The sequence below is a fragment of the Indicator indicator genome, chromosome 38 (assembly GCF_027791375.1).
Source record: "Indicator indicator isolate 239-I01 chromosome 38, UM_Iind_1.1, whole genome shotgun sequence".
Lineage (NCBI taxonomy): Eukaryota > Metazoa > Chordata > Aves > Piciformes > Indicatoridae > Indicator > Indicator indicator.
This window is the reverse complement of record NC_072047.1, coordinates 3,298,560-3,321,433: the sequence shown is the minus strand read 5'-3', so window position 1 is coordinate 3,321,433 and position 22,874 is coordinate 3,298,560. Positions and strand designations below refer to the sequence as shown.

At 60.3% G+C, this 22,874-nt stretch overlaps 1 protein-coding gene across 1 annotated transcript in view; it reads left to right on the top strand.

Annotated features, from left to right (window-relative positions):
- The window catches only part of ATP4A (ATPase H+/K+ transporting subunit alpha), a gene marked incomplete at its 5' end in the record, with an annotated part of 38,692 nt that extends 15,893 nt beyond the window's left edge, over positions 1-22,799 (top strand). Inside the window, 16 exons of the mRNA XM_054396607.1 lie at positions 1,248-1,516; positions 3,119-3,317; positions 4,667-4,776; positions 7,113-7,247; positions 8,241-8,421; positions 10,608-10,777; positions 12,296-12,432; positions 13,465-13,615; positions 14,517-14,685; positions 18,319-18,473; positions 19,737-19,860; positions 20,258-20,403; positions 20,587-20,720; positions 21,888-21,989; positions 22,396-22,487; positions 22,771-22,799. Coding sequence (XP_054252582.1) covers positions 1,248-1,516; positions 3,119-3,317; positions 4,667-4,776; positions 7,113-7,247; positions 8,241-8,421; positions 10,608-10,777; positions 12,296-12,432; positions 13,465-13,615; positions 14,517-14,685; positions 18,319-18,473; positions 19,737-19,860; positions 20,258-20,403; positions 20,587-20,720; positions 21,888-21,989; positions 22,396-22,487; positions 22,771-22,799 — 2,303 coding nt within the window. The remainder of the gene's footprint in view (positions 1-1,247; positions 1,517-3,118; positions 3,318-4,666; positions 4,777-7,112; positions 7,248-8,240; positions 8,422-10,607; positions 10,778-12,295; positions 12,433-13,464; positions 13,616-14,516; positions 14,686-18,318; positions 18,474-19,736; positions 19,861-20,257; positions 20,404-20,586; positions 20,721-21,887; positions 21,990-22,395; positions 22,488-22,770) is intronic.
- Positions 22,800-22,874: the final 75 nt, after the last annotated feature.

Sequence of the window (22,874 nt, the reverse complement as noted above, 5' to 3'; positions counted from 1 at the left end):
CTCCTAGAACCTCTTGGTCCCACCACAACCTCTTGGTCCCACCACAACCTCTTGGTCCCACCAAGACCTTTCTCCTCCCAGAACCTCTTGGTCCCACCACAACCTCTTGATCCCACCAAGACCTTTCTCCTCCCAGAACCTCTTGGTCCCACCACAACCTCTTGGTCCCACCACAACCTCTTGATCCCACCACAACCTCTTGGTCCCACCACAACCTCTTGGACCACCACAACCTTTTGGTCTCACCAAGACCTTTCTCCTCCCAGAACCTCTTGGTCCCACCATCCTAGAACCTCTTGGTCCCACCACAACCTCTTGATCCCACCAAGACCTTTCTCCTCCCAGAACCTCTTGGTCCCACCACAACCTCTTGGTCCCACCACAACCTCTTGGTCCCACCAAGACCTTTCTCCTCCCAGAACCTTTTGGTCCCACCACAACCTCTTGGCCCCCCACAACCTTTTGGTCTCACCAAGACCTTTCTCCTCCTAGAACCTCTTGGTCCCACCAGGACCTTTCTCCTCCTAGAACCTCTTGGTCCCACCACAACCTCTTGGTCCCCTCAAGACCTTTCTCCTCCCAGAACCTCTTGGTCCCACCACAACCTCTTGATCCCACCAAGACCTTTCTCCTCCCAGAACCTTTTGGTCCCACCACAACCTCTTGGTCCCACCACAACCTCTTGGTCCCCTCAAGACCTTTCTCCTCCCAGAACCTCTTGGTCCCACCACAACCTCTTGGTCCCACCACAACCTCTTGATCCCACCAAGACCTTTCTCCTCCCAGAACCTTTTGGTCCCACCACAACCTCTTGGTCCCACCACAACCTCTTGGTCCCACCAAGACCTTTCTCCTCCCAGAACCTTTTGGTCCCACCACAACCTCTTGGCCCCCCACAACCTTTTGGTCTCGCCAAGACCTTTCTCCTCCCAGAACCTCTTGGTCCCACCACAACCTCTTGATCCCACCAAGACCTTTCTCCTCCCAGAACCTCTTGGTCCCACCAGGACCTTTCTCCTCCCAGAACCTCTTGGTCCCACCACAACCTTTTGGTCTCACCAAGACCTTTCTCCTCCCAGAACCTCTTGGTCCCACCAAGACCTTTCTCCTCCCAGAACCTCTTGGTGCCACCAGGACCTCTTGGAACCACCACAACTTCTCGGTTCAACCAAGATCTTGGTTCTGGGTGCCACCAGGAGCCCTTTTTGGACTTCCACCACCCCCTCTGAGGTCCTCTCCTCCCCCAGGCACAGCTCAGGGGCTGGTGGTGAGCACGGGGGACAGGACCATCATCGGCCGCATCGCCAGCCTGGCCTCTGGGGTGGGGGAGGAGAAGACTCCGATCGCGGTGGAGATCGAGCACTTCGTGGACATCATCGCCGGCCTGGCTGTCTTCTTCGGGGCCACCTTCTTCGTGGTGGCCATGGTCATTGGCTACCCCTTCCTGCGGGCCATGGTCTTCTTCATGGCCATCGTGGTGGCCTACGTCCCCGAGGGGCTGCTGGCCACAGTCACGGTGAGGAGGGAGGGGAGGGTGGAGGTGGGAGGAGGACCTTTGAGGTCCCTCAAGTGGGCCAAGGGGCATCTAGATGGACTCTGAGCTCCTGGGGGAGCTTCCAAGGTCTTGAGGGGCCTCCAAGGTCTTGAGGGGCCTCCAAGGTCTTGAGGGAGCTCAAAGCTGTTGAGGGAGCTCAAAGCTCTTGAGGAACCTCCAAGGTCTTGAGGAACCTCCAAGGTCTTGAGGGACCTCCAAGGTCTTGAGGGATCTCCAAGGTCTTGAGGGATCTCCAAGGTCTTGAGGAACCTCCAAGGTCTTGAGGGACCTCCAAGGTCTTGAGGAACCTCCAAGGTCTTGAGGAACCTCCAAAGTCTTGAGGAACCTCCAAGGTCTTGAGGAACCTCCAAGGTCTTGAGGAACCTCCAAAGTCTTGAGGAACCTCCAAGGTCTTGAGGGATCTCCAAGGTCTTGAGGAACCTCCAAAGTCTTGAGGGACCTCCAAGGTCTTGAGGAACCTCCAAGGTCTTGAGGAACCTCCAAAGTCTTGAGGAACCTCCAAGGTCTTGAGGGACCTCCAAGGTCTTGAGGAACCTCCAAGGTCTTGAGGAACCTCCAAAGTCTTGAGGAACCTCCAAGGTCTTGAGGGACTTCCAAGGTCTTGAGGGAGCTCAAAGCTCTTGAGGGAGCTCAAAGCTGTTGAGGGAGCTCAAAGCTGTTGAGGGAGCTCAAAGCTCTTGAGGAACCTCCAAGGTCTTGAGGAACCTCCAAGGTCTTGAGGGACCTCCAAGGTCTTGAGGGACTTCCAAGGTCTTGAGGGAGCTCAAAGCTGTTGAGGGAGCTCAAAACTCTTGAGGAACCTCCAAGCTCTTGAGGAACATCCAAGGTCTTGAGGGACTTCAAAGGTCTTGAGGGACCACAAAGCTCTTGAGGGACCACAAAGCTCTTGAGGGACCTCCAAGCACTTGAGGAACCTCCAAGGTCTTGAGGGACCTCCAAGCTCCTGAGGAACCTCCATGGCTCTTGAGGGACCTCAAATCTCTTGAGGTACCTCCAAGGTCTTGAGGAGCTCCCAAGCTCCTGAGGAACCTCCAAGCTCTTGAGGGACCACAAAGCTCTTGAGGAACCTCCAAGGTCTTGAGGGACCTCCAAGGCCTTGAGGGACCTCCAAGCTCTTGAGGGACCTCAAAGGTCTTGAGGGACCACAAAGCTCTTGAGGGACCTCCAAGCACTTGAGGAACCTCCAAGATCTTGAAGAGCCTCCAAGCTCCTGAGTGACCTCCAAGGCCTTGAGGGACCTCCAAGCTCTTGAGGAGCCTCCAAGCTCTTGAGGGAACTCAAAGTTCTTGAGGGAGCTCTAAGCTCTTGAGGGACCTCAAAGGTCTTGAGGAAGAGCTCCAAGGTCTTGAGGAACCTCAAAGCTCCTTCAACCCCCTCTGAGATGCCTTTGAGTTCCTTCAAACCCTCCTGAGGTCCTTCAAACCCCTCTGAGATGTCCTTCAAACCCCTCTGAGATGCCTTTGAGGTCCTTCAAACCCTCCTGAGGTCCTTCAAACCCCTCTGAGATGCCTTCAAGATCCCTCCTGACCCTTTCTGAGCTGTCTTCTCCTGGCCCTGGCCCAGGTGTGCCTCTCTCTGACGGCCAAGAGGCTGGCCAGGAAGAATTGTGTGGTGAAGAACCTGGAGGCAGTGGAGACCTTGGGGTCCACCTCGGTGATCTGCTCGGACAAGACAGGGACCCTGACCCAGAACAGGATGACTGTGGCCCACCTCTGGTTCGACAACCAGATCCACACTGCCGACACCACCGAGGACCAATCAGGTCAGGAGGGTCCTGCTGGGGGCGGGGAGGGGCTGCCAGGTGGTCCTGGAGGGACCTCCAAGGGTCTCGAGGGACCTTGAGGTCTGTGAGGGAGTTCTGAGGTCTTGAGGAACCTCCAAGGTCTTGAGGAACCTCCAAGGTCTTGAGGAACCTCCAAGGTCTTGAGGAACATCAAAGGGTCCTGAGTGACCTCAAAGGTCTTGAAGGTCCATAAGGAACCTCCAAGGTCTTGAGAGAGCTCCAAGGTCTTGAGGGAGTTCCAAGGTCTTGAGGGAGCTCCAAGGTCTTGAGGAACCTCCAATGTCTTGAGGAACCTCCAAGGTCTTGAGAGAGCTCCAAGGTCTTGAGGGAGCTCCAAGGTCTTGAGGAACCTCCAAGGTCTTGAGGAACCTCCAATGTCTTGAGGAACCTCCAATGTCTTGAGGAACCTCCAAGGTCTTGAGAGAGCTCCAAGGTCTTGAGGGAGCTCCAAGGTCTTGAGGAACCTCCAAGGTCTTGAGGAACCTCCAATGTCTTGAGGGAGCTCCAAGGTCCTGAGGAACCTCCAAGGTCTTGAGGAACCTCCAAGGTCTTGAGGAACCTCCAAGGTCTTGAGGGAGCTCCAAGGTCTTGAGGAACCTCCAAGGTCTTGAGGAACCTCCAAGGTCTTGAGAGAGCTCCAAGGTCTTGAGGGAGCTCCAAGGTCTTGAGGGAGCTCCAAGGTCCTGAGGAACCTCCAAGGTCTTGAGGGAGCTCCAAGGTCTTGAGGGAGCTCCAAGGTCTTGAGGACCATCAAAGGGTCCTGAGTGACCTCAAAGGTCTTGAAGGTCATTGAGATCCATAAGGAACCTCCAATGTCTTGAGGAAGGTCCAAGGTCTTGAGGAAGGTCCAAGGTCTTGAGGGAGCTCCAAGGTCTTGAGGGAACTCCAAGGTCTTGAGGGAACTCCAAGGTCTTGAGGAACCTCCAAGGTCTTGAGGGACATCGAAGGTCCTGAAGGCCCTTGAGGTCCATAAGGAACCTGCAAGGTCTAGAGGAACCTCCAAGGGTCCTGAGTGACCTCAAAGGTCTTGAAGGTCCTTGAGGTCCATAAGGAACCTCCAAGGTCCTGAGGAACCTCCAAGGTCTTGAGGGACCTCAAAGGTCCTGAGGAACCACAAAGCTCTTGAAGGACCCAGGAGGTCCTGGCAGGGTCCAGGTGGTCCTTGAGGAACCTCCAAGCCCTTGAGGGACCCAGAGGTTGGGCTGAGGTCCTCGAGGTTGGGCTGAGGTCCTCGAGGTTGGGTTGAGCTTGAGGAGGTCCTTTGGGCTTGGTTCTTCCGCTGGTGGCCTCCCATCCTCACGTCCCCACCACCTCCCTCCCCCTTCCAGGCCAGAGCTTCGACCAATCCTCAGCCACCTGGACCATGCTCAGCAAGGTTGTGACCCTCTGCAACAGAGCTCAGTTCAAGCCAGGCCAGGATGACATCCCCGTGGCCAAGGTGGGGCCTTGAGGGGTCAATAGGGGGCACTAGGGGGGGCTACAGGGGGCCTTAGGGGGTGTTAGGGGGGTCTGGAGGGGGATAGAGGAGTCAATAGGGGGTGCTAGGGGGGCTAGAGGGTCCTAGAGGGGTCTAGATGGGCCTAGAGGGGGTCAATAGGGGGTGCTAAAGGGGTCTATGGGGTCCTAGAGGGGTCTAGATGGGGTTAGAGGGGTCTAGAGGGGGTCAATAGGGGGCGCTAGAGGGGTCTATGGGGTCCTAGAGGGGTCTCTGGGGGTCTGGAGGGGTCTAGAGGGGGTCAATAGGGGGTGCTAGAGGGGTCTATGGGGTCCTAGAGGGGTCTCTGGGGGTCTGGAGGGGTCCAGAGGGCTCTATAGGGTTCTATACAGGGCCTATAGGCCTCTATAGTGGGTCCATAGGACACCTGTGGGGGTCCATAGGCCTCTATAGGGGCTCCACAGGGCTCTATGGGGGTCCATAAGGGTCTATAGGGGCTCCATAGGGCTCTATGGGGGTCCATAAGGGTCTATAGGGGCTCCATAGGGCTCTATGGGGGTCCATAAGGGTCTATAGGGGCTCCATAGGGCTCTATGGGGGTCCATAAGGGTCTATAGGGGCTCCATAGGGCTCTATGGGGGTCCATAAGGGTCTATAGGGGCTCCATAGGGCTCTATGGGGGTCCATAAGGGTCTATAGGGGCTCCATAGGGCTCTATGGGGGTCCATAAGGGTCTATAGGGGCTCCATAGGGCTCTATGGGGGTCCATAAGGGTCTATAGGGGCTCCATAGGGCTCTATGGGGGTCCATAAGGGTCTATAGGGGCTCCATAGGGCTCTATGGGGGTCCATAAGGGTCTATAGGGGCTCCATAGGGCTCTATGGGGGTCCATAAGGGTCTATAGGGGCTCCATAGGGCTCTATGGGGGTCCATAAGGGTCTATAGGGGCTCCATAGGGCTCTATGGGGGTCCATAAGGGTCTATAGGGGCTCCACAGGGCTCTATGGGGGTCCATAAGGGTCTATAGGGGCTCCATAGGGCTCTATGGGGGTCCATAAGGGTCTATAGGGGCTCCATAGGGCTCTATGGGGGTCCATAAGGTCTATAGGGGCTCCATAGGGCTCTATGGGGGTCCATAAGGGTCTATAGGGGCTCCACAGGGCTCTATGGGGGTCCATAAGGGTCTATAGGGGCTCCATAGGGCTCTATGGGGGTCCATAAGGGTCTATAGGGGCTCCATAGGGCTCTATGGGGGTCCATAAGGTCTATAGGGGCTCCATAGGGCTCTATGGGGGTCCATAAGGGTCTATAGGGGCTCCATAGGGCTCTATGGGGGTCCATAAGGTCTATAGGGGCTCCATAGGGCTCTATGGGGGTCCATAAGGTCTATAGGGGCTCCATAGGGCTCTATGGGGGTCCATAAGGGTCTATAGGGGCTCCATAGGGCTCTATGGGGGTCCATAAGGGTCTATAGGGGCTCCATAGGGCTCTATGGGGGTCCATAAGGGTCTATAGGGGCTCCATAGGGCTCTATGGGGGTCCTTAAGGGTCTATAGGGGCTCCATAGGGCTCTATGGGGGTCCATAAGGGTCTATAGGGGCTCCATAGGGCTCTATGGGGGTCCATAAGGGTCTATAGGGGCTCCACAGGGCTCTATGGGGGTCCATAAGGTCTATAGGGGCTCCATAGGGCTCTATGGGGGTCCATAAGGGTCTATAGGGGCTCCATAGGGCTCTATGGGGGTCCATAAGGGTCTATAGGGGCTCCATAGTGCTCTATGGGGGTCCATAAGGGTCTATAGGGGCCATAGGGCTCTATGGGGGTCCATAAGGTCTATAGGGGCTCCACAGGGCTCTATGGGGGTCCATAAGGTCTATAGGGGCTCCATAGGGCTCTATGGGGGTCCATAAGGGTCTATAGGGGCTCCATAGGGCTCTATGGGGGTCCATAAGGGTCTATAGGGGCTCCACAGGGCTCTATGGGGGTCCATAAGGGTCTATAGGGGCTCCATAGGGCTCTATGGGGGTCCATAAGGTCTATAGGGGCTCCATAGGGCTCTATGGGGGTCCATAAGGTCTATAGGGGCTCCATAGGGACTCCATAGGGACTCCATAGGGGTCTATAGGGGCTCCATAGGGCTCTATGGGGGTCCATAAGGTCTATAGGGGCTCCATAGGGACTCCATAGGGCTCCATAAGGGTCTACAGGGGCTCCATAGGGCTCCATAGGGGTCTGTAGGCAATCTCTAAGCGCTCTATAGGAGGTCTATAGGGGGGAGGGGGGGATGTGTCTATAGCACCCCTACAGGATCCCCTCCTAACCCCTCCCCCTCCCCCCAGAGGGACGTCCTGGGGGACGCCTCGGAGACGGCGCTGCTGAAGTTCGCCGAGCTGACCCTGGGCTCGGTGGAGGAGGCCAGGGGGAGGCTGCCCAAGGTGGCAGAGCTGCCCTTCAACTCCACCAACAAGTTCCAGGTGCGACCAGTGCGGACCAGTGCGGACCAGTATAGGCCAGTACAGACCAGTGCGGATCAGTATAAACCAGTACAGATCAGTGCAGACCAGTATAAACCAGTACAGACCAGTATAAACCAAGAGGGCCTAGGAGGGGCCCGTCCCAGTCCCCTCCCCTCTGCTGCATCCCCAGCAGCCTCAGGTCACTCGGCCCAGTATGGACCAGTATAGACCAGTATGGACCAGTACAGACCAGTAGGGACCAGGAGGAGTCAGTCTGGACCCACCTAACCCACCCCCAGTCCCTCCCAGTCCATCCCAGTCCCCTTCCAGTCCCTCCCAATCCCTTCCCAATCCCCTCCCAATCCACTCCCAGTCCATCCCAGTCCCCTTCCAGTCCCTCCCAGTCCCTTCCCAGTCCATCCCAGTCCCTCCCAATCCACTCCCAGTCCCTCCCAGTCCCCTCCCAGTCCCTCCCAGTCCCTTCCCAGTCCACCCCAGTCCCTACCAATCCCCTCCCAGTCCCTCCCAGTCCCCTCCCAGTCCCTTCCCAGTCCCTCCCAGTCCCTCGCAATCCCCTCCCAATCCACTCCCAGTCCTTCCCAGTCCCTCCCAGTCCCCTCCCAGCCCCCTCCCAGTCCCTCCCAGTTTCCCCCCGCCGAAGGGGCCCAGGTGAGGACCAGGAGAGGTCCAGAACTTCAGGATGGATCCAGAAGGTCCTGGATGGGACCCAGGAGGTCCTGATGGTCCCTAGAAGGTCCTGATGGGACCCAGGAGGTCCTGGTGGGCTCCCAAGGGTCTTGTTGGGACCCAGGAGTTCCTGGTGGTCCCTAGAAGGTCCTGATGGGATCCAGAAGGTCTTGGTGGGACCCAGGAGGTCCTGATGGGCTTCAGGATGTCCTGATGGTCCCTAGAAGGTCCTGATGGTCCCTAGAAGGTCCTGGTGGGCTCCAGGAGGTCCTGGTGGTGCCCAGGAGGAGGGGAGACCCCAACCAGAGGTTGTCCCTGGGGCAGGTTTCGGTCCACGATGCTGGAGAACGTCAACTGCTGGTCCTGAAAGGAGCTCCTGAGAAGGTCCTGGAGAGGTGCAGCTCAGTGCTGCTGAAGGGGCAGGAGCTGGCCCTGGACACCCAATGGAGGGAGGCCTTCGAGGAGGCCTACGCAGAGCTGGGGGGACGTGGGGAGAGGGTCCTGGGTGAGTGGAGGCCACCAGGGGGTGGAGGAGATCAAGGAGGTGGAGGAGGGCAAAGAGAGGTTGGGATGGAGGAGATCAAGAGGTGGGGGAGGTCAAGGGGTGGAGGAGATCAAGGAGGTGGAGATGGAGGAGATCAAAGAGAGATGGAGGACACCAAGGGGAGGTGGAGAGGAAGGAGATCAAAGGGAGGTGGAGATGGAGGAGATCAAGGAGGTGGAGATGGAGGACACCAAGGGGAGGTGGAGAGGGAGGAGACCAAAGGAAGGTGGAGATGGAGGAGATGAAGGAGGTGGAGATGGAGGACACCAAGGGGAGGTGGAGATGCAGGAGATGAAAGAGGTAGAGATGGAGGACACCAAGGGGAGATGGAGATGGAGGAGTTCAAGGGGAGGTGGAGATGGAGGAGATGAAGGAGGTGGAGATGGAGGACACCAAGGGGAGGTGGAGAGGGAGGAGACCAAAGGGAGGTGGAGATGGAGGACACCAAGGGGAGGTGGAGATGCAGGAGATGAAAGAGGTAGAGATGGAGGACACCAAGGGGAGATGGAGATGGAGGAGATCAAGGAGGTGGAGATGGAGGACACCAAGGGGAGGTGGAGATGGAGGAGATGAAGGAGGTACAGATGGAGGAGATCAAAGGGAGGTGGAGATGGAGGAGTTCAAGGGGAGATGGAGATGGAGGAGATCAAAGGAAGGTAGAGCTGGAGGAGATCAAAGGCAGGTGGGGATGGAGCAGATCAAGAAGGTGGAGATGGAGGAGATCAAAGGGAGATGGAGGAGATCAAAGGGAGGTGGAGATGGAGATGGAGGAGGTTGTGGAGCAGGTCCCGAGGTGGTGCCAAGGTCCCCAGGCGGTGCCCAGGCCCCCAGGCGGTGCCCAGGTCCCCAGGCGGTGGAGCAGGTCCCCAGGCGGTGGCCAGGTCCCCAGGTGGTGCCCAGGCCCCCAGGCGGTGCCCAGGCCCCAAGGTGGTGCCAAGGTCCCCAGGTGGTGGAGCAGGTCCCCAGGCAGTGCCCAGGTCCCCAGGCAGTGCCCAGGCCCCCAGGCGGTGCCCAGGCCCCCAGGCAGTGGAGCAGGTCCCCAGGCGGTGCCAAGGCCCCCAGGCGGTGCCCAGGCCCCCAGGCAGTGGAGCAGGTCCCCAGGTGGTGCCCAGGCCCCCAGGCGGTGCCCAGGCCCCCAGGCGGTGCCAAGGCCCCCAGGCGGTGCCAAGGTCCCCAGGCGGTGCCCAGGCCCCCAGGCGGTGGAGCAGGTCCCTAGGCGGTGCCCAGGCCCCCAGGCGGTGCCCAGGTCCCCAGGCGGTGCCCAGGTCCCCAGGCGGTGCCAAGATCCCCAGGCGGTGCCCAGGTCCCCAGGTGGTGGAGCAGGTCCCCAGGTGGTGCCCAGGTCCCCAGGCGGTGCCCAGGCCCCCAGGCGGTGCCCAGGCCCCCAGGCAGTGCCCAGGTCCCCAGGCGGTGCCCAGGTCCCCAGGCGGTGCCCAGGCCCCCAGGCGGTGCCAAGGTCCCCAGGTGGTGCCAAGGTCCCCAGGTGGTGCCAAGGCCCCCAGGCGGTGCCAAGGCCCCCAGGCGGTGCCCAGGCCCCCAGGTGGTGCCCAGGCCCCCAGGCGGTGCCCAGGTCCCCAGGCGGTGCCCAGGCCCCCAGGCGGTGGAGCAGGTCCCCAGGCGGTGCCCAGGTCCCCAGGCGGTGCCCAGGCCCCCAGGCGGTGCCAAGGCCCCCAGGTGGTGGAGCAGGTCCCCAGGCGGTGCCCAGGTCCCCAGGTGGTGGAGCAGGTCCCCAGGCGGTGCCCAGGTCCCCAGGCGGTGCCAAGGTCCCCAGGCGGTGCCCAGGCCCCCAGGCGTTGCCCAGGCCCCCAGGTGGTGCCCAGGCCCCCAGGCGGTGCCAAGGTCCCCAGGCGGTGCCCAGGCCCCCAGGCGGTGCCCAGGCCCCCAGGCGGTGCCAAGGCCCCCAGGCGGTGCCCAGGTCCCCAGGCGGTGCCAAGGTCCCCAGGTGGTGCCCAGGTCCCCAGGCGGTGCCCAGGTCCCCAGGCGGTGCCAAGGTCCCCAGGTGGTGGAGCAGGTCCCCAGGTGGTGCCAAGGCCCCCAGGCGGTGCCAAGGTCCCCAGGTGGTGCCAAGGTCCCCAGGCGGTGCCCAGGCCCCCAGGCGGTGCCCAGGCCCCCAGGCGGTGCCAAGGCCCCGGCGGTGTCCCCCGCAGGCTTCTGCGCTCGCTGGCTGCCGGCAGGGGCGGTGGCAGCCGGGACGGAGCCTGAGCACCTCCCGGAGGTGGCCGTGGGGCTCTGCTTCGCCGGCCTGGTCTCCATGATCGACCCCCCCAGGGCCACCGTCCCCCAGGCTGTCCTCAAGTGCAGGACTGCAGGCATCAGGGTAGGGGGGCAGAGAGGGGAGGGGTCTGGGGGGAGACCAGGGGGAGGGGGAGGGGGGGAAGGCCATGGAGGGAGCAGGGGGAGGCCATGGGGAGGCTATGGGGAGGCCATCATGGGATGGCTAAGGGGAGACCATGGGGGGATCATGGAGGGAGCAGGGGGAGACCTTGGGGAGATCTTGGGGAGGCCATCATGGGATGGCTAAGGGGAGACCATGGGGGGATCATGGAGGGAGCAGAGGGAGACCTTGGGGAGATCTTGGGGAGGCCATCATGGGATGGCTAAGGGGAGACCATGGGGGGATCATGGAGGGAGCAGAGGGAGACCTTGGGGGGATCATGGAGGGAGCAGGGGGAGACCATCATGATCCCATGGGGAGGCCATGGGGAGATCTTGAGGAGGCTATAGGGAGGCCATGGGGAGGCATCATGGGATGGCTATGGGGAGACCAGGGGGAGACCATGGAGGGAGCAGGGGGAGACCTGGGGGGATCATGGAGGGAGCAGGGGGAGGCCGTGGGGAGATCTTGGGGAGGCCATGGAGGGACCATGAGGGACCATGGGAAGACCATCATGGAATGGCCATGAGGAGGCCAAGGAGAAACCTTGGGGACATCATGAAGGGACCATGGGGAGACCTTAGGGTGGCCATAGGGACATGGAGGAGATGGAGGGGATGTGGGGATGGGAGGACACCAAGGGGATGGAGATGGGAGGACACCAAAGGAATGGAGGGGACGTGGGGATGGGAGGACACCAAAGGAATGGAGGGGACATGGGGATGGGAGGACACCAAGGGCATGGAGGGGACGTGGGGATGGAGGGACACCAAGGGCATGGAGGGGACGTGGGGATGGGAGGACACCAAGGAATGGAGGGGACGTGGGGATGGGAGGACACCAAGGGCATGGAGGGGACGTGGGGATGGAGGGACACCAAGGGCATGGAGGGGACATGGGGATGGAGGGACACCAAGGGCATGGAGGGGATGTGGGGATGGAGGGACACCAAGGGCATGGAGGGGACGTGGGGATGGGAGGACACCAAAGGCATGGAGGGGACGTGGGGATGGGAGGACACCAAGGGCATGGAGGGGACGTGGGGATGGAGGGACACCAAGGGCATGGAGGGGACGTGGGGATGGGAGGACACCAAGGCATGGAGGGACGTGGGGATGGAGGGACACCAAGGGCATGGAGGGGACGTGGGGATGGGAGGACACCAAGGCATGGAGGGACGTGGGGATGGGAGGACACCAAGGGCATGGAGGGGACGTGGGGATGGAGGACACCAAGGGCATGGAGGGGACGTGGGGATGGGAGGACACCAAGGGCATGGAGGGGACGTGGGGATGGGAGGACACCAAGGGCATGGAGGGGACGTGGGGATGGAGGGACACCAAGAAGGCCCCGAACTGAGGAAGGGTCCATGAGTGGTGTTGAGCAGGAAGGAGGTGGAGAGGTGGAGCTGGTGGTGGTTGGGTGGAGCTCCTGCAGGTGACCTCCCCTGGTGACCCCCAGGTGATCATGGTGACCGGGGACCATCCCATCACGGCCAAGGCCATCGCCGCCGCCGTCGGCATCATCTCGGAGGGCAGCGAGACCCCCGAGGAGGTGGCAGCTCGGCTCCGGGTGCCCCTCGACAGGGTGGACCCCAGGTGGGACCTCCTGGCTCTGGAGGTGGAGCTTGGAGGACCAGGGGGAGGTGGTCTTGGGTGGAGAAGATCCTTGGGTGGAGGTGACCTTGGCCATGGGTGGAGGTGACCTTGGCCATGGGTGGAGAAGATCCTTGGGTGGAGATGACCCTTGGGTGGAGGTGACCTTGACCATGGGTGGAGAAGACCCTTGGGTGGAGGTGACCTTGACCATGGGTGGAGAAGATCCTTGGGTGGAGATGACCTTGACCATGGGAGGAGGTGACCTTGACCACGGGTGGAGAAGATCCTTGGGTGGAGATGACCCTTGGGTGGAGGTGACCTTGACCATGGGTGGAGAAGACCCTTGGGTGGAGGTGACCTTGACCATGGGTGGAGAAGACCCTTGGGTGGAGGTGACCTTGACCATGGGTGGAGAAGATCCTTGGGTGGAGATGACCTTGACCATGGGAGGAGGTGACCTTGACCATGGGTGGAGAAGATCCTTGGGTGGAGGTGACCTTGACCACGGGTGGAGAAGATCCTTGGGTGGAGATGACCTTGACCATGGGAGGAGGTGACCTTGACCATGGGTGGAGAAGATCCTTGGGTGGAGGTGACCTTGACCACGGGTGGAGAAGATCCTTGGGTGGAGATGACCTTGACCATGGGTGGAGAAGACCCTTGGGTGGAGGTGACCTTGACCACGGGTGGAGAAGATCCTTGGGTGGAGATGACCTTGGCCATGGGTGGAGAAGACCCTTGGGTGGAGGTGACCTTGGCCATGGGTGGAGGTGGTCTTGGTCCATGGGTGGAGAAGATCCCCTGGTGGAGGTGACCTTGGCCATGGGTGGAGAAGATCCTTGGGTGGAGGCGATCTTGGTCCATGGATGGAGAAGATCCTTGGGTGGAGGTCACCTTGACCATGGCTGGAGGTGACCTTGACCATGGGTGGAGATGGGTGATGCCCTTGACCCCATGGGAGGCCACCACAACCCCTTGGACCTCCACGAAGCTGAGGAGCAGGAGAAGACCTTCAGCTGTTGTCCTCTACAGGCAGGCCAGGGCCAGGGTGGTGACCGGGGCGGAGCTGGCAGCCATGACCCCAGAAGCTCTGCAAGGTCTTCTCCAGACCCACCCTGAGATGGTCTTCGCCAGGACCTCCCCCCAGCAGAAGTTGGTGATCGTGGAGAGCTGCCAGAAGCTGGTGAGGACATCCTGGAGTGGCTCTGGGGACATGGAGAGGACCTGGGGTGGCCTCAAGGGGAGGGGAAGAAGAGTGGTGGGGGAGGTCCTCGAGGTGCCACCATGGTGGGGAGGTCCTCAAGGTGCCACCATGGCTTCTTGACCACCTTGATTGGTCCTTGCCCACCTTGGTTGCTTCTTGACCACTTTGGTTGGTTCCTTCTTGGCGCTTGGTGCCACCACCTGGGTCCTTGGTGCCACCACCTGGGTCCTTGGTGCCACCACCTCAGTCTTGGTTGGTTGGGTCTTGGGTTCTTGGCCATCTCTGGTTTTGGTGCCACCACCTCAACTCTTGGTGCCACCACCTTTGGCCTTGGCTGGTTGAGTCTTGGGTTCTTGGCCACCTTGGTTGGTTCCTGACCACCTTAGTTGGCTCCTCCTTGGCTCTTGGTGCCACCACCTTGGTCTTAGTTGGTTGGGTCTTAGGTTCTTGGCCATCTCTGTTCTTCGTGCCACCACCTCTGCTCTTGGTGCCACCACCTTGGTCTTGGTTGCTTGGGTCTTGGGTTTTTGCCCACCTTGGTTGGTTCTTGCCCACCTTGGTTGGCTCCTTCTTGGCTCTTGGTTCCACCACCTGGGTCTTGGTTGGTTGGGTCTTGGCTTCTTGACCATCTCTGTTCTTGGTGCCACCACCTTGGTATTGGCTTCTTGGCCATCTCTGTTCTTGGTGCCACCACCTCGACTCTTGGTGCCACCACCTGGGTCCTTGGTGCCACCACCTTGGTCTTGGTTGGTTGAGTCTTGGGTTCCTGACCACCTCGGTTGGTTCCTGACCACCTGGGTTGGCTCCTCCTTGGCTCACGGTGCCCCCAGCTGTGTCCTTGGTGCCACCCCCCCCCCCGCCCCGGCGTGTCCCCTGCCAGGGCTCCATCGTGGCGGTGACCGGGGACGGTGTGAACGACTCGCCGGCGCTGAAGAAGGCTGACATCGGCGTGGCCATGGGCATCGCCGGCTCCGACGCCGCCAAGAACGCCGCCGACATGATCCTGCTGGACGACAACTTCGCCTCCATCGTCACCGGCGTCGAGCAAGGTCGGGGGCAGACAGGGCCCGCCAAGGCCTCCTGCAGAGCTTGGGTGCTGGGGGAGCTGGGTGGGGTCTTGGCCGCCTTGGTTGGCTCTTGGCTACCTTGGTTGGGTCTTGGGGTCTTGGTCACCTTGGTTGGGTCTTGGTCACCTTGGTTGGGTCTTGGTCACCTTGGTTGGGTCTTGGCTACCTTGGTTGGGTCTTGGCTATCTTGGTTGGGTCTTGGTCACCTTGGATGGGTCTTGGCTACCTTGGTTGGGTCTTGGCTACCTTGGTTGGGTCTTGGTCACCTTAGTTGGGTCTTGGTCACCTTGGTTGGGTCTTGGTCACTTTGGTTAGGTCTTGGCCGCCTTGCTTGGGTCTTGGGGTCTTCGCCACCTTGGTTGGGTCTTGGCCACCTTGGTTGGGTCTTGGTCACCTTGGTTGGGTCTTGGCTACCTTGCTTGGGTCTTGGTCACCTGGGTTGGGTCTTGGTCACCTTGGTTGGGTCTTGGTCACCTTGGTTGGGTCTTGGCTACCTTGGCTGGGTCTTGGTCACCTTGGTTGGGTCTTGGCCACCTTGGTTGGGTCTTGGTCACCTTGGTTGGGTCTTGGTCACCTTGGTTGGGTCTTGGCTACCTTGCTTGGGTCTTGGTCACCTTGGTTGGGTCTTGGTCACCTTGGTTAGGTCTTGGCTACCTTGGTTGGGTCTTGGCTACCTTGGTTGGGTCTTGGTCACCTTGGTTGGGTCTTGGTCACCTTAGTTGGGTCTTGGTCACCTTGGTTGGGTCTTGGCTACCTTGGTTGGGTCTTGGTCACCTTGGTTGGCTCTTGGCTACCTTGGTTGGGTCTTGGCTACCTTGGTTAGCTCTTGGCTACCTTGGTTGGGTCTTGGTCACCTTGGTTGGGTCTTGGTCACCTTGGTTGGGTCTTGGTCACCTTGGTTGGGTCTTGGCTACCTTGGTTGGGTCTTGGCTACCTTGGTTGGGTCTTGGCTACCTTGGTTGGGTCTTGGTCACCTTGGTTGGGTCTTGGTCACCTTGGTTGGGTCTTGGCCGCCTTGCTTGGGTCTTGGGGTCTTGGCCACCTTGGTTGGGTCTTGGTCACCTTGGTTGGGTCTTGGTCACCTTGGTTGGGTCTTGGTCACCTTGGTTGGGTCTTGGCTACCTTGGTTGGGTCTTGGTCACCTTGGTTGGGTCTTGGTCACCTTGGTTGGGTCTTGGCTACCTTGGTTGGGTCTTGGTCACCTTGGTTGGGTCTTGGTCACCTTGGTTGGGTCTTGGTCACCTTGGTTGGGTCTTGGTCACCTTGGTTGGGTCTTGGTCACCTTGGTTGGGTCTTGACCACCTTGCTTGGGTCTTGGGGTCTTGGTCACCTTGGTTGGGTCTTGGTCACCTTGGTTGGGTCTTGGTCACCTTGGTTGGGTCTTGGCTACCTTGGTTGGGTCTTGGCCACCTTGGTTGGGTCTTGGGGTCTTGGCCACCTTGGTTGGGTCTTGGCCACCTTGGTTGGGTCTTGGGGTCTTGGCTACCTTGGTGGGGTCTTGGGGTCTTGGCTACCTTGGTTGCGTTTTGGGGTCTTGGCTACCTTGGTTGGGTCTTGGGGTCTTGGTCACCTTGGTTGGGTCTTGGCCACCTTGGTGGGGTCTTGGGGTCTTGGCTACCTTGGTTGCGTTTTGGGGTCTTGGCTACCTTGGTTGGGTCTTGGGGTCTTGGTCACCTTGGTTGGGTCTTGGCCACCTTGCTTGGGTCTTGAGGTCTTGGCCACCTTGGTTGGGTCTTGCAGTCTTGGCTACCTTGGTTGGGTCTTGGCCACCTTGGTTGGGTCTTGCGGTCTTGGCCACCTTGGTTGGGTCTTGGGCACCTTGGTTGGGTCTTGGGCACCTTGGTTGGGTCTTGGCCACCTTGGTTGGGTCTTGGCCACCTTGGATGGTCTTGGGTCTTGGGGTGTTGGCCATCTTGGTTGGTTGGGTCTTGGTCACCTTGGTTGGGTTCTTGGGGTCCTGGTTGGTTTGGTCTATGTCTCCATATGTCCATGACCCTCCTGGTTCTCCATAGCCCTCTTGCTGCTCCATTGCCCTCCTGCTGCTCCATTGCCCTCCTGGTGCCCCATGACCCTCCTGGTGCTCCATGACCCTCCTGCTGCTCCATTGCCCTCCTGGTGCTCCATTGCCCTCCTGCTGCTCCATGACCCTCCTGCTGCTCCATTGCCCTCCTGGTGCTCCATGACCCTCCTGCTGCTCCATTGCCCTCCTGGTGCTCCATTGCCCTCCTGCTGCTCCATGACCCTCCTGCTGCTCCATTGCCCTCCTGCTGCTCCATGACCCTCCTGCTGCTCCATTGCCCTCCTGCTGCTCCATTGCCCTCCTGGTGCTCCATGACCCTCCTGGTGCTCCATTGCCCTCCTGCTGCTCCATTGCCCTCCTGCTGCTCCATTGCCCTCCTGCTGCTCCATGACCCTCCTGCTGCTCCATTGCCCTCCTGCTGCTCCATTGCCCTCCTGCTGCTCCACGACCCTCCTGCTGCTCCATGACCCTCCTGCTGCTCCATGACCCTCCTGCTGCTCCATTGCCCTCCTGCTGCTCCATGACCCTCCTGGTGCTCCATTGCCCTCCTGCTGCTCCATGACCCTCCTGCTGCTCCATGACCCTCCTGCTGCTCCATTGCCCTCCTGCTGCTCCATGACCCTCCTGGTGCTCCCTGACCCTCCTGGTGCTCCATTGCCCTCCTGCTGCTCCATGACCCTCCTGGTGCTCCATGACCCTCCTGGTGCTCCATTGCCCTCCTGGTTCTCCATGACCCTCCTGCTGCTCCATGACCCTCCTGCTGCTCCATTGCCCTCCTGCTGCTCCATGACCCTCCTTGTGCTCCATAACCCCCCTGGTGCTCCATGACCCTCCTGCTGCTCCATGACCCTCCTGCTGCTCCATGACCCTCCTGCTGCTCCATTGCCCTCCTGCTGCTCCATGACCCTCCTTGTGCTCCATAACCCCCCTGGTGCTCCATGACCCTCCTGCTGCTCCATGACCCTCCTGCTGCTCCATTGCCCTCCTGCTGCTCCATTGCCCTCCTGGTGCTCCATTGCCCTCCTGGTGCTCCACGACCCTCCTGGTGCTCCATAGCCCTCTTGCTGCTCCATTGCCTTCCTGCTGCTCCATGACCCTCCTGCTGCTCCATGACCCTCCTGCTGCTCCATTGCCCTCCTGCTGCTCCATAGCCCTCCTGCTGCTCCATGACCCTCCTGCTGCTCCATTGCCCTCCTGCTGCTCCATTGCCCTCCTGCTGCTCCACGACCCTCCTGCTGCTCCATTGCCCTCCTGGTGCTCCATGACCCTCCTGGTGCTCCATTGCCCTCCTGGTGCTCCATGACCCTCCTGCTGCTCCATGACCCTCCTGCTGCTCCATTGCCCTCCTGCTGCTCCATTGCCCTCCTGCTGCTCCATGACCCTCCTGCTGCTCCATTGCCCTCCTGCTGCTCCATGACCCTCCTGGTGCTCCATGACCCTCCTGCTGCTCCATGACCCTCCTGCTGCTCCACGACCCTCCTGCTGCTCCATTGCCCTCCTGCTGCTCCCTGACCCTCCTGGTGCCCCACAGCCCTGCTGCCCCTGCTGGTGGTGCAGCCCTCGGAGGCCCCCAGCAGGTCCTGCCCCCCCCGCAGGTCGCCTGATCTTCGACAACCTGAAGAAGTCCATCGCCTACACCCTGACCAAGAACATCCCCGAGCTGACTCCCTACCTCATCTACATCACGGCCAGCGTGCCCCTGCCCCTGGGCTGCATCACCATCCTCTTCATCGAGCTCTGCACCGACATCGTGAGAGCCCTCCCCCCCTCATCAGCCTCAGCGCCCTCCTCCTCATCACCATCACCCTCCTCACCATCACCATCACCCTCCTCAGCCTCACCATCAGCCTCCACCTCCACCTCTTCTTCTTCCACCACCTCCTCCTCTTCCTTCTCCTCCTCCACCACCTCCTCCTCTTCCTTCTCCACCTCCTCCTCCACCTCTGCCTTCTCCACCACCTCCACCTCCTCCTGCACCTCTTCTTTCCCCACCACCTCCTCCTCCACCACCTCCTCCTCCTCCTCCACCTCTTTTTCCTCTACCACCTCCTCCTCCACCTCTTCTTCCCCCACCACCTCCTCCTCCACCTCCTCTTCTTCCTCCTCCACCTCCTCCTCTTCCTCCTCCACCTCCTCCTCTTCCTTCTCCACCTCCTCCTCTTCCCCCCACCACCTCCTCCACCTCTTCTTCCTCCTCCACCTCCTCCTCTTCCTTCTCCACCTCCTCCTCTTCCCCCACCACCACCTCCTCCACCTCTTCTTCCTCCTCCACCTCCTCCTCTTCCTTCTCCACCTCCTCCTCTTCCCCCACCACCACCTCCTCCACCTTTTCTTCCTCCACCACCTCCTCCTCTTCCTCCTCCATCTCCTCCTCCACCACCTCCTCCACCTCTTCTTGCTCCACCTCCTCCTCCACCTCTTCTTCCTCCACCTCCTCCTCCTCTTCCTCCTCTTCCCCTTCTTCCTCCACCGCCGCCTCCACCTCCTCCTCCCACACCACCTCCTTCTACAACTCCCCTACCTCCTCCACCTCCTCCTCAACCTCCTCCTCCACCTCTTCCTCCTCCTCCACCAGCTCCTGCTCCTCCACCACCACCTCCTCCACCACCTCCACCACCTCCTTCTCCACCTCTTCTTCCTCTACCACCTCCTCCACGTCCAACTCCTCCACCACCTCCTCCTGCCCTGCCACCTCCCACACCACCTCCTCCAGATGAGGTTCCTCAAGCAGAAACAAGGTGGAGGTTGAGGTCCTCCAGGTGACCTTTGAGGTTCTCCAGTTGGCCTTTGAGGTTCTCCAGTTGGCCTTTGAGGCTCTCCAGGTGACCTTTAAGGTTCTCCAGTTGACCTTTGAGGTTCTCCAGGTGACCTTCGAGGTTCTCCAGGTGACCTTTAAGGTCCTCCAGTTGACCTTTAAGGTTCTCCAGTTGACCTTTGAGGTTCTCCAGGTGACCTTTGAGGGTTCCTCACCCAAGCCTGGTGGCTCCTCAGCTGGGACCTCCTCCCCCTGCAGTTCCCTTCGGTGTCCTTGGCCTACGAGCGGGCGGAGAGCGACATCATGCACCTGCGGCCGCGCCACCCCCGGCGAGACCGATTGGTCAACGAGCCCCTGGCCGCCTACTCCTACTTCCAGATAGGTAGGACCTGCCCAGGGAGGTCCACCAGGGATGGTTGAGAAGGTCCTGGTGGTCGATGTCCACCTGGGATGGGTGGTGGAGCTTTGGTTTGGGGTTGAATGTTGAGGTTCTCCTGGGCTGGTGGTCAATATCCAGCCTGGGATGGGTGGTGGAGCTCTGGATGAGGTTCTACTGGAGGTCCACCATGGATGGTTGAGAAGGTCCTGGTGGTCAATATCCACCTGGGATGGGTGGTGGAGCTCTGGTTGAGGTTCTCCAGAAGGTTGGGTCTGTGGTTGAGCTTCTGGAGACCACCTTGGTCCATGGCTGCTTGGCCACCTTGATCCATGGCTCCTTAACCACCTTAGAGACCTTGGCCCATGTCCATGTGGCCACCAAGAGGTCCTCTCCCCACCAGGAGCCATCCAATCCTTTGCCGGCTTCACTGACTACTTCGTGGCCATGGCCCAGGAGGGTTGGTGGCCTCTGCTCTGCCTGGGCCTCCGCCCCCACTGGGAGGATGTCCACCAGCAGGAGCTTCAGGACAGCTATGGCCAGCAGTGGGTAGGTGGCACCTCCAGGGACCTTCTGGAAGGTTCTTTGGAGCTCCTTGGGTCTTAGGACACCCAGGAGCGAGACCTTTGATGTAGTTATGGAGCCTGGGGGTTGGGTAGGACCCATAAGGACCTTCTGGAAGGTTCTTGGGAGGTCCTCAGGGGTGATCTGATGGTGGCCTCCATCTCCTAGACCTTCTGGCAGCGGCGCTACCAGCAGTACACCTGCTACACTGTCTTCTTCATCAGCATCGAGATGTGCCAGATCGCCGACGTCCTCATCCGCAAGACCAGGAGGCTCTCCCTCTTCCAGCAGGGCCTCTTCAGGTGCCCAGGAGCTCCACAGGGGGCTGAGGAGGTCCACAGGGACCTGAGGAGGTCCATCAGAGGCTGGAGAGGTCCATAGGGACATTAGGAGGCCATAGAGGGCCATAAGGACCCATAGGGACCATAAGGGTCCATGGGGTCCAATAGGGACCATAGAGGTCCATAGGAACCACAGGGCCCCATGGGGACTCATAGGGACCATAGAGGTCCATAGGGCCCCATATAGATCCATAGGAGCCATAGGCCTCCATAGAAGTCCATAGGAACCCATAGAGACCATAGTTGTCCATAGGGACCCATAGAGGTCCATAGGAACCCACAGGGACCACAGAGACCCATAGGGACCATAGGGGTCCATGGGTACCACAGGAGGCCACAGGGGACCACAGGGAGCCATAGGGACCCAGAGGGGCCCAGAGGTCCCCATAGAGGCCCATAGGAGGCCATAGGGTCCCATAGAGATCCGTAGGGACCTACAGGCACCCATAGGAACCATAGGATCCCATAGGGGTCTATAGGGACCATAGGAGATCACAGAGGTCAATAGGGTCCCATAGAGGTCTGGAGGGACCCACAAGGATCCATAAGGACCATAGGAGGCCATAGAGGTCCCATAGGAGTCTGCAGGGTCCCATAGGGCTCTAGAGGGTCCCATAGGGGTCTATAGGGTTCCATATAGGTCTAGAGGGTCCCATAGGAGTCTACAGTGTTCCATAGGGGACTACAGGGATCTATAGCAGTCCATAGTGATCTACAGGATCCCACCGGGTCCCATAGGGCTCTATGGGGTCCCATAGGAGTCTGCAGGGTCCCACAGGGGTCTATAGGTTCCCACAGGAGCTCGTAGGGTCCCATAGGATTCTGCAGGGTCCCATAGGAGTCTGTAGGGTCCCATAGGGGTCTATAGGGTCCCATAGAGGTCTATAGGGTCCCATAGGATTCTGCAGGGTCCCATAGGGGTCTATAGGGTCCCATAGGAGTCTGTAGGGTCCCATAGAGGTCTATAGGGTCCCATAGGATTCTGCAGGGTCCCATAGGATTCTGCAGGGTCCCATAGGGGTCTATAGGGTCCCATAGGGGACTACAGGGATCTACAGCGGTCCCTAGGGATCTACAGGATCCCACAGGGTCCCACAGGGGTCCATAGGTGGTGGTGTCCCCCCCCAGGAACCGCATCCTGCTGGTGGCCATCGTGTTCCAGGTGTCCATCGGCTGCTTCCTCTGCTACTGCCCAGGGATGCCAAACGTCTTCAACTTCATGCCCATCCGGTACTGGGGGGCACTGGGAGGGGACTGGGAGGGGGGTTGGAGCACTGGGAAGGGGTTTGGGGGCACTGGGAGGGGACTGGGAGGGACTGGGAGGGGATTGGGAGGGACTGGGAGGGGATTGGGAGGGACTGGGAGGGACTGGGAGGGGATTGGGAGGGGATTGGGAGGGACTGGGAGGGGATTGGGAGGGACTGGGAGGGACTGGGAGGGGATTGGGAGGGACTGGGAGGGACTGGGAGGGGATTGGGGGACTGGGAGGGATTGGGAGGGACTGGGAGGGGACTGGGAGGGACTGGGAGGGGATTGGGAGGGACTGGGAGGGGATTGGGAGGCACTGGGAGGGACTGGGAGGGATTTGGCAGGGGGGACTGGGAGCTACTGGTCTGAACTGGGAGGCACTGGGCAGGTTCCAGTGGTGGTTGGTGCCGATGCCCTTCGGCCTCCTCATCCTCGTGTACGACGAGATCAGGAAACTGGGAGTGCGGAGACACCCCGGGAGTGAGCACTGGGAGGGACTGGGAGGGGATTGGGAGGGGATTGGGAGGGACTGGGAGAGGATCAGGAGGGACTGGGAGGGGACTGGGAGGGACTGGGAGGGGATTGGGAGGGACTGGGAGGGGAGTGGGAGGGACTGGGAGGGATTGGGAGGGGATTGGGAGGGACTGGGAGGGACTGAGAGGGAACTGGGAGGCGATTGGGAGGGACTGGGAGGGCAGTGGGAGGATACTGGGACATACTGGGAGGCACTGGTTTGATGCTCACTTTTCTTTCCCCCCTCCAGGCTGGTGGGACCGGGAGCTCTACTACTGAGCTTGGCAACTGGGATATACTGGGAGGGGACTGGGAAGGGGTTTGGGGGAACTGGGAGGCACTGGGAGGGGATTT